The following is a 17,502-nucleotide window of genomic DNA, read 5'->3' as shown; positions in this document are numbered from 1 at the left end:
ATTTCGTCGAGTTGGTCCTTATTGTCAAATCTGTACAAAAAATATTTGATATTGTATAGTTCAAACGATAATAAACAAAAGAAATAGTGAGTGAAAGACATCATCGACTGTCTCATTTGCCATGTTTGCATGCCACTGACTTATGCATATCACTGTTTTGTGAAAAATAAGCGATCAAACTTAAGAATGTCATAACTTTCTTATTTTGCATTAGATTTTGATGAATTTTCAGCGTTATGCTAGTTTCATTCTTGTAATATAATCATTCTTGTTCTCTTTTGTTGTTGTTGAAAGATATGTTTCTGATCCCAAACTAATATCATCAATCCAATATTGTGCCTTTTATCAGGAAAGACACTGCTCTTAATGGAATACCGAAGTGATGATCGACTTCACAAAAACCTTTTTTTTTGCATTTCAACATTTTTTATACCATATTTTGGTAATGATGAAATATCTCCACAACCAAAATCGGGTTGGAATCGGTCCATGGGGCCTTAGATATGACCTCATGAATACAATATTAGACTCATTGAAGTCAATGTATACATTGGCCTGGTTCCTAACATTTAGAACCGGGCCAATAATACACTGACTTTAATGAGGATAGTTATGTATATTCATATAAGGTCAAATCTAGGGGCCCCAGTATGGAACTATTCTCACAAGATTCGGGTAATGGGGTTTTCCCATCATGCTCTACCAAAATATGGTATAAAAAACGCCGACATGCAAAAATTGAATATTGATGACGTTACTCTTCGGTACTCAATTGGCAAAATGGCCCTTATATACAGTAGGGACCGCGGAATGGTTTTCAAAGTGAGAGGGGGGGGGCTGACCATATAAAAATCGCAATCATATGGTCATTGTACACGGTTTAAGAAAAAAAGTGGGGGCTGAAGCCACCCACCCACCCCCACTTCCGCGGCCCCTGGTATATAGGGCAAACCCTTCCAAACCTCGACGCCGTATATCATGTATATATGGACCCATTGTCTACCGGTATTTGTATTTGGTATTTATGTTTATTTATGTATTTATTTCATTTGTAACTTTTTGTCTCTCTGTAATTTATAAGTGTTTGTAAAATTGAGAATGATCCAATATGTGTGGATTTTGATCAATAAATTTTGAAACTTGAAACTCAATACCTACCAAAGTGACTGTCAACACCTGTTTTATTGGGACGCCCTTTTTGTGTTCAAAATAACTAGGTACCACTAGTTATTTTGATATTTTCCATGGCTTGCATATGACATGCTCCTCTGTGATTTTTTTTTACACAAGTAGATAATTAAGATGAAATAAATGAAAATGAATGAACATAGTTATGCAGTCCTTAAAACATAACATTTAAGTTATTTGGTGGTTATGTTTTTAACATAGATGCTATAAAGTATCGTAAAAAGATTAAAATACGTTGTAACCAGAGGACTAACATTTAAGGTCCTCTACAAGGGACCACATAACATGAATTTCTCTGGTTATGTGACTTGCCAAGAGTTTGAGTTAAATGTCGAGAGAGTAAATAGTATCATCAAACTTTGTCGGTCAATATTTAGATTTGAATTTGAATACGGCAAAAGTTTTTTTTTTCCTTAAGAGTACGATTTTCCCATTCTTGTATTATTTTTGCAACTGGCGTCAAAACTATCATTACAACGCTTGTCCTTAAGCATGTTAAGTGCAGATGTAGTGTAACTTACCCCTTTTTTAAGAATACGTATTGGATTTTATGTATAAAACTAGATCTCCTGTCACGAAGCATACCATGGCAACGTAAGCTTATGACTATTACGTTACGTTTACATTTTAAGTCTAGAACCTCGGACCCTTCACGATGAATGTTAATAATTCAACCTTTCGATAATTTCTTGGAAGAATTCTAGTATTCTCTAGGAACCGCATTTTTTACAAGGACCATACATGTATGTATTAACAGTAATTCTCAGCAAATACTTCTGTTTGGTTTTGTTATTGAAAAATACACACACGTTGTGACCGAAGTAAGAACGAGACAAAGGGCAAATAAGGACAAACCGCTCACTGCTGTAGTTCGCATGAAAGCGTTATTTTAACAACCCCACATGGCAATCACATGTTGCGGATAACAATTGATTTCCCCCTTTTTTTTAGTTTCCTTGTTATGATTTTAGACTTGATTGATCCACAGTAGTGATAGGGGTCGGACTCGAAGCGTGAGATAATAACCATAACAAAGTGCGTGATGAATATAGGACAGTCCCGTTGTGTTGAGAAGAAGTTCACGGTGGCGGCGCGGCGAAGAGAGTCCGCCAGATCTCACATGTTAAACTCATGATGGTGGATATCCAATAAATGCACCAACAACATCTTTTACAAGCAACAACTCGTACAAGTGTTATAAGTATTTTTGAGGAGTTTGATTAAAATTACCACCATAAGATGAGGGAATTTCAGCCCTCTTATTAATTTTATATCAGTAAATACAAAAAATTGAAAATACAATTTTATGGCATTTTTTCCAACATGCATTTTAATCCATTATGTTATTTTCTCTTTTTTGTACAGGGGTATATCTGCTTATAGTCGTTATTTACCTTCGACAGCTTTACTTTGTGATCCAATTCTAGAGATCTTAACCTTAATCATTCGAATGGAGCTGTTTTTCATCTCCTTTCCATTACATACATTTATTTTCAAATTATTTGATAATTCTTTAAGTTTCGAATGGCCCATGCAGGTTTTTCTTCATGCAGTCTTTTTCTAATCTTCCCTTTCTTCATATATATATATATATATTTACAGCTGAGGTTTCATGTGTGTGGCCGATTTTGTATATTTCTGTTGAGAATACATTGTTTGCATGTCGGAGTGTCTTACGTGTGACCATGGTAGAATGAAAATGGGTGATAGAATGGGGGGGGGGGTGAAGAGAGAGAGAGGGAAGATTGTATTTTAACGTTGTATGACGGTGTGTATCGTATAGAGAATGCGCACTTTGTCTGTGCTTTGTGTGCTGTCTACTATTCTTCTTTTTAATCCGATACTGGTCTGGACATAATCCTTTTAAACATACTTTAGCTTTTTACTTTATACTGTACTTACTTTGTTTTGGAGATCTCTAGTGTAACAATAGAGATCTCAAAAACAAAGTAAGTACAGTATAAAGTAAAAAGCTAAAGTATGTTTAAAAGGATTACGTCAGACCAGTATAACTGGAGATAATTTTATGTATGTATTCGTGTGTTTTAACAGGACATCGATGAAAAATAGCTTTGCTAAATCGAATTTTTTCGTTGTATTCTTGTATAAATATGCTGAATAAGATAATAATTATATAAAGAAAGAGAAATGAATTATCGTGCTGGTGCGATTTAAATTAACGCATGATTTGAAATTCTCCTCGGCATTCCTTCTTCTTTCAAGTATTTTGCATTTCCTTCAATTGAATTATGCAGACTTATAATTTACATTGTCCTTTTCAGTGTCAGTAATGATGATGATGATAATAATAATAATATAATAATAATAATAATAATAATTATAATAATAATAAGAATAATAACAATACTACTACCAATACAAATAATAAAGTTATATTATACCCACGGTTAGCCACCGTCAGTTCCGAAAACCCATGCAGCGCGCCCTTGTTACCCCTGCTAAGCTAGGCTACCTCTTCAGGTGCACACAGGTTTTCATCTTAATGAGTATAATCAATCGTGTAATTTGTAAAAGACATACCCAGACTCTTGTTTAGACTGTACCTTTCAAGTCTTACCATCTTATTTAGATTCATTTCAGATATCCAGTTCAAATTACACAATCATATGAGATTCCAAAGTACTGGATTCTGTCTCTTTATAAGCACGAATCGATATTTTTTAAATCGACCAAAATGGAAATTACAATACAATGGATTGCTATGTTACCAGTGATACTTTTGTTAAACACGCTTAGCTTGTAGAAAAGAAGAGAGAAAAAAACACCCCAAAATGATCGTACTGGAGCGATTGACATTAACCGTTAACGGTGTAAAACCAGCGACTCCTCCTCCCCTTCTCCCAAAGAAAAGTGAAATTCTTTGTTCTTCATGTTTTCTTGATGTATTATTTATCTAAAAGACATTTTTCTTCCATTTCTCCATTACATAAGTGAAATAATAATACATTGATACGTTTTGTAAACGGAAGACGTGTTGGAGTACAAAATAACTCAGCACAAATTCGTGTATAGTTCACAGATATATCGATTTTATTTCACCAAGTTAGCATGACTGATGAAAAATGCAGGACAGGTTGTGACGTTATCTCAATCACTTCAACGAAGACTCACTGAAGCTCGACTAAAAATCTTTCTTGTACACTATATCACAGTGCTAGAATAGACCAGTTCGTAGTTACTTCATGGGCAATTTTGGTCAAATGACCTTTCATTTTTTTCATCATGATAGGCAGATTTCAAAGCAAGATATTACGTAAGCTTGCCTTACATAGCAGGATGAAGAAATTGAATAGACCAGGTGACTAGAATAGCACACCAATGAACATTTGTTGCATTCCTACTTTGAATGCATATCTTAGCATGTTGCACAATGTACTTGACAAACTGTGAAATACCAGTCGTTCGATCGTGGAAGCATTGTTTTTTGTGGATGTAAATGAAAACGACAATTCAAAAGAATATATGAATAATCCAGACATCAAAGTTGGTGCTTATCTCATTAGATTTTAAAGCACCATGTCACTTTAGTACAAATGACCTTCTTCTGATCATGCGTAGAATCTTTTGATCATGCGCAGAAAGGAACTACTTCAGCAGATCTGTTCTCACAAATGTTAATACAAGGTAACAGTTGATATAAGGAATAATGGATCAAATCCTTTGGGAACAGAAAGCTGAGTCAGAATTAAGTTGTAAACAAAGAATGGAGTAGACCAAAGAGAAGAAAAGAGAAGAATACATGAAAGAGGTGGGACAACTGAATGATCCCTGGAAACTGTAAACAAAATGCTGGTACATGAACTTGAATAGCATTTGACTCAATGGTCATTCCCAGTTCATGTGAACTGAAACTCCTCGAAAATAACAAAAAGTACACTTCAAATTGGTTTAACTAAGATATATACCCGAGCTTGATAACAATATCATGAAATACATACATAACTCTGGGCCGTAATACGATTCTTGTTGTAAAACCTCAAAACAGGAACAATCTCTGTCATTTTTTAAACGAATTCTGAATCAATAATTCTAAACTTTTCTCCGTCATGTATTTTTTGGTTTTGTTTGATAATACATATAGCTCTTAAGCTTTTCAACGTTGTCTTTCATTGCAGTTAAATGTAGCTTACTTATAACCGGCTTGCATGACATAAACTATACATAATTTAACAGATTTAATTATGTACATTTGTATGAAACAAATTTGATATCTTTTATAGTTTCCACTCTCATTTAAGCCACGATGAAGAAAATACCCTCACACACATCCACACATGCATCTGTACATAAAGGAAGGAGTTCTGACGCCAAATAAGCTTCTTCAAACTAATCATATCGACCAATATTAAAGACAGTCATACATAGTACATTTAGACTCATTTTTGGTGCATATATGTGTCTTGATTTTACTACATGTACATGTCAAGATGTTTTTTCTTAATAATTTGTTATTGTGGTACTCGCGGATGTTGACCTAACCAAAGTCTATTTAGGTTTCCCATTAAATCAGCTAGGATACTAGAAACCGACCCGCTTTTTGCCAAACACATTCTTTATCCACCTTTTAAATCAACAAAATAACAAAATAATGCAAGTATAAAAATCTGTTGACGATTTGCAAGGTGCAAGTCAAAGCAGTCTCTCTGATTGGTTGGTTGAATAAATAGCTAGTCACGTGATCTCATGCACCACCGCGCAATTATTTACCTTGAGACCGTCTGCTCATGGTGATCACATGTACGGCAGACATAATTCAATCCCCCATGAACTCAAAAACCTTATTGTATTCGCTCATTACCATCACAAAAGAAAGGGGTGTATTCGTCAGCTCATCCCGTATACTTGGTCAAATTACAAACTTACCCTTAGTTTGATAAGAGCGCGGAGAAAGAGAGGTTTTTCACTCTTCCTGGTAAACTTTGGTGCAAGAGATGGGAGTCACGTACTGCTCTGGAAGGGCTAAACATTCCTGAGTTGCAATTGCATCTTTTTCTGATTTTATTTCGAATCTGTTTATTTTGTTTTGTTTCATTTAGGGGAATTAGACGTGAACTTGATAATGGTGAGTTTAGACCTTTTTAATCGTTTAATCTGGAAAAATCCGATCACAACGTCAAATTCGGTGAGCTCGCTTTCAACCGGACGACGTTAGAATTCAGTGAGCTCGCTTTCATTCATTTTCAAGCTTTCAATCTGTAACAATTAAGGCCTCCACCATCTATCCGAAGATTTAACAAAAATAATGAAGAATGATAGATTCTACAGGGGTTCATTTTATCGTTACATTACCAAACGAGTTTACCTTACTGACTATGTGTAGTAATATAGGCCTGAAAATTACATTTATTTCTAAATATTTGAAATTGAATTGAAAATTCTGATGATTTCTTTTTAATGAAAGCCACGTATTTGAGATGATAGTACCTTTAAGTTTTAATAAAACATTTCACAATTGAAATGCGTTCCCCCCCCCCATCCAAAATGATGTCAATAACATTCTACTTTCGTATTTCCCTTGAAGAGAAATAACATCACATACAAATGTTTAAAAACTTTATTAACAAATTTACTGATCGTAGTAATTGCAGCAGTATCTATCCCTTGATCCGCATCGCTGTCCAAATATTCTGAACAATTATCGTGAGATGTTGTCAACATCATGTTGAATAGAATCCGGATCTGTGTTTGGTATCATAATGGGTTAAGTGAAAAAAATACAGGATGTTGTTTGTTTTAAATCATTTTTAAATGATAGGTCTATATATTTTTGTTTGACAATTTCAACAAGGTTGACGTAACATACCGAATGGCTGAACGTCTATTGGACTAAACCCGGATTCAAATTCATATACCGGGTTGTCCAGCTATTTGGTTGCACGAAGACTCGAGTATTTGACCTAATGTTTCTTTGTGCTAAGAGGTTTTCAGCTTAATTGGCACCAATATGCCTGGAATGAAATCTTTCATTAAAGTTTGATAATGAGAGAGAGAGAGATAGAAAGAGAAAGGGGGAGGGGTAGAAATAAGTCAGTTCGTAATTCCATTCTACGCGTGATCAGAAGAAAGTCATTGGTACTAAAGTGACATGGTGGTCTAATATTTAATGAGATAAGCACCAACATTGATGTCTTGATTATTCATATATTCTTTTGAATTGTGTTTTGATTAGATATATACACAAAAACAATGCGTCCAGCACTAGCGACTGGTAATTCACAGTTGGCTAAGTATTACAACTGCTAATACCTTCAGAGAGTGTTCATTGGTGCACTATTCTGGTCTATTCAATTTCTTTATTCTGCTATGCAAGGCATGCTTACATAATATCTTGCTTTGAAATCTGCCTATATAGCTAACAAAGTTGGTACAATAACAAAACTTTTCACTTAACTAAAAACAATAGTACTCGTTTGAATCGAGCTATACAGTGCGTATCAAAAAAAGCACTGTAAAATTATCCATTGGTAATATCCTGAAGATTTTTCCACATTTTAACATTGGTTCAGATCCATTTAAGCAAATGACGATATAATTGTCGAAAAATATTTCCGCTTGAGTGAGCACCACTTACTTTTGAAATGTTAGTGAAAAATGATTTGCGCAGAACTTTGAAATACACTGTAGTTATGAGAATAAAAGTAGACCTTAATTAAGAAGAACACGTGGAAGTTATTATCTTTTCCCTTTTTTTACTTGTTCTTTGCCCAAAACACTTTGAAGAGTGCATTGGGCCCCACCCCACTCCCCCCCCCCACACCGAGGCCATCGTGACGATATTTGCTTTACACTGAGCTGTGATTTACATAAATGGATTAGGATTTTCATTTTGTTAATCATTGTAAAGCTTGGTAAAAGTGTGGGGAAACAAGTATTAAATGAAAAATTATAAAAAAGTGGAAAAAATGTCTGGAGATGTCTGATATAAATTTTTGTTCAGATTCAGTTACGTCCTCAGAAAAAGGGTAAAGGTTGTGCTTACCAAGTGTTGAAATTTCAATTTTGATGGCAAAATAGTTACAAAATGCTTGAATATATCCGTTTTATTTCAATTGACTAAGAGTGCAAGAGAAATGTAAGAGAAATGTTTCACAGAGTAAGTTTGATTTCGCCATTTCCCCTTGACACAGCGTAAAAACAAGCATTTCTGCGCAAACAGATTTCTGCGAGCTTTACAAAAATGGACAGTGCTCTCTCAAGTGTAACATATTGTCAATACTTTTACTTTCATGAATAGATGAGACCTAAACCCAAGATTATATTCGAAAAAAAATCCCACATGTTGTATATTTTTAATTCCCAGGGCTTTTTCCAAGTGTATTTTTTTTTTTTTGATACGCACTGTATATCGCAAGTCTTTGAACATTGATGTATAACATGCCTCATAAAAGAAAGGAATGGCATGATTCAATTGATTCATTGTAATGAAGGGGCGTTGCCGTGGGGCATGTAAGACCACTAACCACATTATAAAGTGATATGGAAGAAGAAAAAAAATCGAAAAATGTGGATAGAAGAGTAAAGCCAATGAGCTTTAAACAGAAAGCTAAGGAGTTATAAAAAAAACTTTGGTAAAACCAAAGAACCAGTTTCAGGGAGTGTATTGATTGATAACGGGCAACTCAAGAAATTAAATATAGCCTGATTTTCAGAAACCCAAAATTCTGGTGGATTTGAGTTTGATTTTGCTTTATACGAAACAAACTCTACAACAGGGCCTTGTTCAACACCTTAGAGAACATTGATTCAGGTTCCCCTTTCAGTCGCTTAACCTATTTTGTAAGGATAAACCGGCGAAAATTGGGTTAAACCCTCGCTAGTATCATCCTTCCAATAAATGATTTTAGGAAGTAACAAATATATTTTTTAAAGTGTAGACTAGGACCGCGAAAAACCCCAGACATTTTACCACTTTGTGTACTTGTTAAAAACTACACATTTTGCCGATTTCGAGTAAAAGTCAGGGGCCGCGGACCCGGGGGCACTTACATTGACGAGTGGATACCATGCGCGACCAAAACATAAAACACGTAAATAGGATGTCTTTTTCAAGATAGGGCACGTTACGTACGTAACGTGATAAGGGTGACCATGCAAAAAATCACAATTATATGGTCATTTTGGCGGTTTTGGAAAAAAAAGGGTGTGTGTGGGGGGGGGGGGCTAAACCCTCCCGCTTCCGCGGCCCTGAAAGAGTATCAGAACAACGAGCTTTTCGTCATCGAGTACATATTATATTTGCGAACATCAGCCGGACTACATTTTTTACGCACAATATTTGGAAGGACCACATCAACACCAATTATATCGGAACATCGTGAATGTTATCATTACTGTGAATTCGTTTTGACAAATTGTCTGATTATTAAAATATTTTTTCTTTTAATTTTCTCTTTGCAGGCGTCAAGTAAAGCAGCGGAGAGTGGTCTCGATATGGTAGATACAGATGCAGTAGAGAAAGGATTGGTCCCCGACAGTGAGGATCCATGGGATGTTGCTTTGGATGAGATCAACCCAGGAACTAAGTGGAAAGGTGGGTTTCTTTCTGTAATCATTCTAAACACATCTGGACTCTGTCGAAATCTAGCCATAATATGGTTTGTTTCATAAGGAAGCAGCGCATGAAAAAAGTCAGTCTTTTCTTGCTGCAGAAATATATACAGTAATTGATGAATTTAAACTTTGCTCCAAAGCTTGAACGCCTGTAGGCAGCCCCATCTAAATAAAGCCGGGTATTATCATGCTAAGGTATTATCAGGGCACAGAACTAAAGTGCAAAATGATTATGACACTACTATTAAGGTATTATTATCATAGTAATTTTCATTATCATTGTGAGTTATTTTCATTATTTATTATTATTTGATTTTCATTGTAATTGTTATCATAATTATTTCATTATTACGATTATCATTATTATTAGTAGTAGTAGTAGTAGTAGTAGTCGTAGTAGTAGTAGTAGAAGCAGTAGTAGCAGCAGTGGCAGCAGCAGCTGCAGTAGTAGTAGTAGTAGTAGTAGTCTAGTAGCAGTAGTAGTAGTAGTAGTAGTAGTAGTAGTAGTAGTAGTAGTAGTAGTATAGTAGTAGTAGTAGTAGTAGTAGTAGTAGTATAGTAGCAGTAGTAGTAGTAGTCATGGTAGTAGTAGTAGTAGTAGCAGTAGTAGTAGAAGTAGGAGTAGTAGTAGTAGTTGTATATAGTGATATTATCATTAATCATATATTATTCTATTATTTTATTATTATATTATAATAAAATCAAATTCATATTGCTTTTTTCACTCAGACCGAACAACCACAGGCAAGGTCATCTTCGTGTTCTTAACCTTGGTCCGCATCACCCTCCTCCTTGGATGTCTCTATCTCTTCATCTGTGCCCTTGACTTCCTGGCTACGGCCTTCAGATTACTTGGTGGTGAAGCTGCCGGTGAGGTTCTTCAGAACAGTGAGCTTCTATCCAATCCAATATGTGGGTTAATGATTGGTGTCCTAGTTACGGTGCTCGTACAAAGCTCCAGTACTTCAACTTCAATCGTTGTATCAATGACGTCAGCTAGAATCAGTAAGTGATTTATTTCTCTTATATTTTGCCATCGAGATATGATTTACACGTCTATACCTCTATAGTATATTACTAATTATAAAATAATATACACAATTTATAAAGCGCTTTATACCAAAGTTTCCAAGTGCCAAGAGAATTAACACTTAGCCAGGGAGGTGTGTGTGTGGGGGGGGAGTCATGTGTCTCTTAAAATTCCATGGATGGGTGAATTTTCTATTACGAAAAAGTCCTCCATACCGTAGGCCCAATTAACTCTTACAATCGGATATGAAGTTCATCATTTTCATTTTTGCCTTTTTTTTTGATAAGCAAAAATTTTCAAACTGAATGTGATACCCCTCGACATCAATGGATTTAAAAGAATATGCGGGAACGGAACCAGGCGGGGGGGGGGGGTCATGGAACGAGCGCCCCTATAGCTTCACTCTTCGCTCTTTTTCGTTTTCATTTTCATTACTAACATGACAAAACTCATTGTGCATTATTGAAGAACGCCTGTTCTTCACGACTTTCATTACAGATAATATAAACTCGCATGACATAAGTTGTTGAAAAGTAGTTCAATTTCTATACTTTCTCTTAACTTTGCAAGTTGCAGCAAATGCAAGGCTTGGCTAACAAGGCGCGGGCCCCGCTATATACACAGCAGCGCCGCCGAGCGCATATACAGCCTTCATCGGTGAGACCATAACCATGCATGGACCTACAGCTTTATTATCCTGAGTCGTAGGTCCATGATACTACGTGCAGCGCTATTCAGTAGCATAAGGTATGATGAATAAGATTGACATTAGAAAGTGCTTTAAAAATTGCCCTGTATTAAGGAAGACTTGCAGAAAAAACCTTTCAAAAGTTAAAAAAAGCAACTTATTTTGGATAAGCGTTAATTTTTAAAAGTTTATTTCGAGTTTTAAATGAAAAAAAAAAACAAGCCGACCCAAAAGTATCTGCAGCAGGCGCGGGCCTGTCAAACGTTCATTAAACTATTGTTGAAAATGTTCCCGTGACCTATGGACAGTCAGTCGCACTCGTTTCATTCCTTAGAAGGAAACCAGAGTCCTTCGCACTTCGTTCTTTTTCTTTTCTCATTTTTTCTGCTTTAACTTCCTTACCCTTTATCAGAAATAAGATATAAATCTCTCTTGAGTTAATTACTAGAAATTACTTTTCAAGTAAAAGATGACGATACGTTTTGAAAAACTAATTTCGTGTTATGTTTGATCCTTTTTTTCTCCCACCAGTTTCTGTGAAGCTTGCTATCCCGATTATCATGGGCGCTAACATCGGAACTTCGGTCACAAACACTATCGTGTCGCTAGGTCAGGCAAAGGAGAAGAACGAGTTCCGCCGTGCGTTCGGTGGTGCTACGGTGCACGACATGTTTAATTGGCTGGCCGTGCTGATTCTTCTACCATTAGAGGTGATCGCACAGCCTCTCTTCCGTCTCACCGAAAAAATAGTTGTCGGTGCTGGGATCGAAAGAAACAATGTCAAGATTGAAATTCTCAAGGTCATCACTAAGCCATTCACAAGCTGGGTCATTAGGGTAAGAAAACAATATCAATTCTTAAAATGATAATGGTCTATACCAAGTTAGTTTTAGGAAAGCCCTTCTCTCTTTAAGATGCACTTCTCCAATCTTTCATATTATGTCGGATATGAAATAAGTTATGAGATAACTCGAATACGAAAGGAAATATGGCCCCACGTCAAAGGAAAGTACATTGAGTTGGTAAAACTTATTTATAAGTACCATCATTCTAGAAATAAAATATAATTCTTGCATTCCATTCTGTAACGCCCTTACGATAGGTCTATTCCTTACATCAATGACCTTTGTCCCGAGCAAAAGATGCTGTTGCCAAGGACTACTGTAACACTGTCGGTCCTTGATTCTTTTATTGATTGCTGCCCTCTATACGTTCTAAAGTCATTTCTTGATTGCTTGTTATACAGATTGACAAAGGAGCCATTGAAGACACCGCCCTCAACCCAAACCTTACTAATGTCCGTCTTCTTAAGACATGCATGGTTGAGATGACCAGTACATTAGCTCCGGGTGAGATGACCACTGCAATGATGGAAACAACCACTCCAAAACCATGTAAGTTATCACCAATGATCACTGTGTTTCGATGTTACAAAAAAGTAAGATGGTCACCAACTAATTGGTGACCATTACTTTATATAAGGTTAGATCTTTATCTAAGGTACTTTATCTAAGGTTAGGGAAAATATTTGGAACTACTCCGTTGTTGAATATGATTAATCAAAATAAGATTTTTGAGATTGTACCATCCCTACCAAGCCCAAGTAAGCTGTGTAATCTTCTAAAGAGCAATTAATAGAGGTGTTGCTTAACAAGAACCATAATGTGTCACTTTGTCACTTAAGAACTTGAAGAACTAAATACTCTAAATTTTGATTTTTTTTTTCTTTCCACTTCCAGGTTCATGGCATTGGTTTGCATACTCTGGTTTGAGCGATACTGTCGCCGGTGTTATCATGTTAGTATTCGCATTGGCTCTCCTCTGCATCTGTTTAGTCTGTATCGTCAAACTCCTAAACTCACTTCTCAGAGGAAGCATAGCCCTCGTCATCAAGAAGTTTGTCAACGCTGACTTCCCTGGTTACACTGCATTCCTGACAGGCTACCTCGCCATCCTCATCGGAGCCGTCTGCACATTCATTGTCCAGAGTAGTTCTATCTTCACGTCGGCGATGACACCACTCGTAGGCATTGGGGTCATCACGCTCGAGCGCATGTACCCTCTCACTCTGGGATCGAACATCGGAACGACCGCCACCGGCATCATCGCAGCCCTACCGAACGAAGGCAAGGACCTCGCCAATGCAATGCAGGTTGCCCTCTCGCACTTTTTCTTCAATATCTTTGGCATCCTAATCTGGTATCCTATTCCTTTTATGCGCAAACTCCCAATCGGTATGGCCCGGGTTATGGGGAACACCACTGCCAAATACCGCTGGTTCGCCATCTTTTATCTCATCACCATGTTCTTTGTACTTCCCGCTCTTGCATTCGCGCTTTCTATCGCTGGTAACATCTATCTTTTCGTTATCGGTGGCATCGTCCTCTTCGTCTTCCTTGTTGTCCTGTTCCTTAATATCATCCAGAAGAAACGTCCTTCAATTCTACCAAGACCACTTCGAACCTGGGAGTTCCTACCCTGGTGGATGCATTCCCTGAAACCTCTTGATTACGTGTTTGGATGCAGGTGGTGTCGGCAACAACTCCAATCCGAAAGCGACACTAAATCAATTGTCTATGCTTCTAATGGTAAAGCAAACGGAGTCAATGGTCTTAGTAACGCAGCTTTCGATACTCCTTTGTAGACTGACTGTTTCCATGGTTACTGAACAAGTATAGTTTTCAACTGTATTTATTTAAACAAAAATTAAAGAAAGACAGCCTGTTCCCATGATCAATGTGTGTCCAGTTTGTCAGAAGAACTCTTTCTACTAATAAAAAGATTCGGTCTGTGATGTGATGTTCAGGGCGATTGACAGTTTAGAAAACTATTCAATACATGTACATCGCATAACATCATGTGATGCAATGCATACATGTGCTTTAAGGCGCGTGAAGATGGTATATCATGTTGTATGCTTTTGAGGATGCAGTATTTATTAACATATCGTCAACTCCAGATTTTTTCCCTCCAATAAGATACAGTTTATCATGTTCTATGGTGTAGATAGACATTTAACACTGATTATTCATACCAGATGACTCTCTGTTTCATTTCTATATACATGATATATGTGATGAAGCGACTATGCATTTTAAATATTATCTCCCCCCCAAAAAATTGTGATTGTTGAATAAATACAAGATCAATGAAAATCTAGTTTAATTCCTATAATCATTATGCTACCTTTTGATTTTTGTGAGAAAATGGTAGACTTTGTACGAAATAACTTTTCCCTGCCTTGACATGAAAATATGAAAATCAAGTGATAAATTGTGATCGAATAAGATCAAAAAACGTAAAGGTAAGAATGAAAATTGGTTTTATATTATTATGGATGTGATCATTATAACCGGTATTTTGTACATGAATGAGGCTTATACTATTTATGATTTAGTTTTGTCAGGTAGCTTCTCTCTTTCAAATTTACACAGTACTACTATAAAACAATGCAAATTTATCGTGGTTATTAAGAGCAATATGAATGTTGTACATGTACATATTTATGGGCAATATGCTGAATGGTATTTTAATAACACTGTCATAACCCTTTTCTCGTAGTTATTCATTATCTTCAATGCATGCTGAATCTATATCGTTAAAAAACATTGAAAGAAAACAAAATTATCCAAGAAACTGAATTATACATCTCAGCGCAGATTTGATTCTTTTTTTTAATGTATGGGCTTAGAATGAAGATGTACAGTGCGTCCCAGAAAAAAAGGAAACCGGGATTCCCACAAGTTTCCTTCAAAGGCAAATGATTTATGATATTTCATTTACATCATCATACAATTGAATTATTCCTCTACATTGGGATACATAATATGTGACAAACACTTCACGCATTAATGAGCAAGACGAGTTTGAAATTTTAATGTCAAAATCAGTTTGCGCACAAAAAAAAAATATTTGTGATGCGACATCCGTGCTTACTTGACGATTGACTCATTAGCATATTCTTTTGTTCTCGTTGATCCCTGAAATGAGTATGGATTCGGATGAACACGTTAGTTTCTGCGCAAATCGTTTCTGAGAGGCCTCAATATTGTTTGTAACCTGCCATGCATGAATGATTTGCTAAGATGTTGCTCTCAAATTAAAGATGAGATTCCACTCTTAACATGAGTATCAAATTCATAGTACACCATGTTTAATTGTGAATTTTTTCTATAAAAACGTTTTTTTGTGTGTTTGTGGGACGCACTGTATAATGGGGTCTACACAAATCACAAAGTGCTGCAATTCATCTGGTATATAAAGCGTGTTAAGCATTATGTTTCCAGTTGTCAAATTTTAGTAAAATATCAATATATCCAGATTTGAAGTGGTTAATATTATATAGTTTCGTTATATGTAATTAAAAGATTATATATTTTGCAATAAATCTAAAATTGATAACATCTGCCCTTTCAATTCTCCTTGAATGGTTGTGTAGTGTCCATTTTATTGTAATCATGACAAGGGTGATGATGAAAGTGCTGATGACAACAATGATGATGATGGTCATGGTGATGATGATGATGATGATGAAAGTGCTGAGGACGACGATGATGATGGTGGTGATGATAATGATGAGGATGATGACGTGGCAGTGATAATGATGATGACAATAAAAGCTGTATTTATCAAGCGCTTTTGCCTGAGGATACAAAGCGCTGCTATTATTACCCCGGCTTTAGCTCGAGCTACCATCACCAGCGCTCAGTGCATTGCAAGGAATTAATCATGCCGGGTACCCATTCACCTCACCTGGGTCGAGTGCAACACAGTGCGGATAAATATCTTGCTGAAGGAAAACACGCCATGGTTAGGATTCGAATCCATGACCCTTTGCTTGAAAGGCGAGAGTCCAACCTCTAGACAACAACGTGCCCGGGTTGCGGTGACACCACAATTAAATTTCAATATATCATGAGTTTCATTTAGCTAGTTGTGAAAGTGTACACTAAATCTAGCTCTATGTGAATCTTTCTTTTTTTATACTGGAGATGCGAAATGTCTGCAGATATTGTTAAAGAAGTGACTACCATTAGTATACTTCACATATTTCATCACATATTGTGAGACTCTAATATGTGGATGTATTTTGTGGATCTAATTTTTTTTTTTTTTATTGCTGTGTAGCTAGAATGTGAAGGTGCACACGCGAATGTAGTTTATTCACCGTGAGCTGATATCAATTGGAAGGCTCGATTTGTCATTTTATTATATCTTGTTTTTGGCGCCTCAAGTGAAAAATTAGACTAAATCGATAAACATAGGGAAGGGAAAACAAATGTTTTATGTAATCAACTTCCTGATTGCTGCAATTCACTATATGAGTGAGTTTAGGGACACCTCATTGCTTTGTTTCCGGAAAATATCAACTGTGCCTATGGCGGTTTACTGGACCGTACCTTTATACCTTTCTTGCTATCTCGGTGGCCATGTGACGTGACGGGGTGTTCCATTGTTATTAATCGGTGAATAAACTCATCACGTTGTCCATGCATTACCCGTTGCCAGGTCAGGGCAGTTTTTATAATCATTTGATCGTCCAGACATTTATTGACAAGTGAAATTTTCCCTTCCTTGCATCCACCAGCTTTTGCTGAATCAACCTGTATGCAGCCATTATGTGTATAGGCCCTATGCAACCATGCATTATGTGATTATACCACGCATATCCATTGTGGCACCACCCTTTGGTTGTACATGACATTATGTGCTAATTTATCATCATTTTCACGAACTATCCTTCTTTCAGAGGTCATGAATCAATTTTGAAATTTTGAGAAACTTGTGTTTAATTTCTAGCTTTTAGAATTTACTTTTTTTATTTTGAATACCAACACAAGTGATCGATCATGAAAAATAAAAGACTCTGAAATTTAACGAGATATTTAACAATTTGCATCTCATTAGAAATTAACAAATTAAATTTTTTCTTTGATTCTGGATTGACTCAGACCTCTGAGACACTTCGTGATGCCGAGGCCCAATTATATCAATTATAAATGTATATTTTTTCGATAGGATCGAA

General features: G+C 36.2%; 1 protein-coding gene across 1 annotated transcript; it reads left to right on the top strand.

Annotated features, from left to right (window-relative positions):
* Positions 1 to 6,090: 6,090 nt before the first annotated feature.
* LOC121416240 (sodium-dependent phosphate transport protein 2B-like) lies at positions 6,091 to 15,798 on the top strand. The gene is made up of 6 exons (XM_041609748.1): positions 6,091 to 6,271; positions 9,607 to 9,739; positions 10,489 to 10,764; positions 12,009 to 12,313; positions 12,724 to 12,871; positions 13,217 to 15,798. The coding sequence occupies exons 1-6, from the start codon at positions 6,269 to 6,271 to the stop codon at positions 14,119 to 14,121; spliced, it is 1,770 nt and encodes a 589-aa protein (XP_041465682.1). The 5' UTR covers positions 6,091 to 6,268; the 3' UTR covers positions 14,122 to 15,798.
* The last annotated feature ends 1,704 nt before the right edge of the window (positions 15,799 to 17,502 follow it).

This window comes from Lytechinus variegatus, chromosome 5, assembly GCF_018143015.1.
Source record: "Lytechinus variegatus isolate NC3 chromosome 5, Lvar_3.0, whole genome shotgun sequence".
NCBI lineage: Eukaryota > Metazoa > Echinodermata > Echinoidea > Temnopleuroida > Toxopneustidae > Lytechinus > Lytechinus variegatus.
This window is presented reverse-complemented; position numbering and strand designations above follow the sequence as displayed.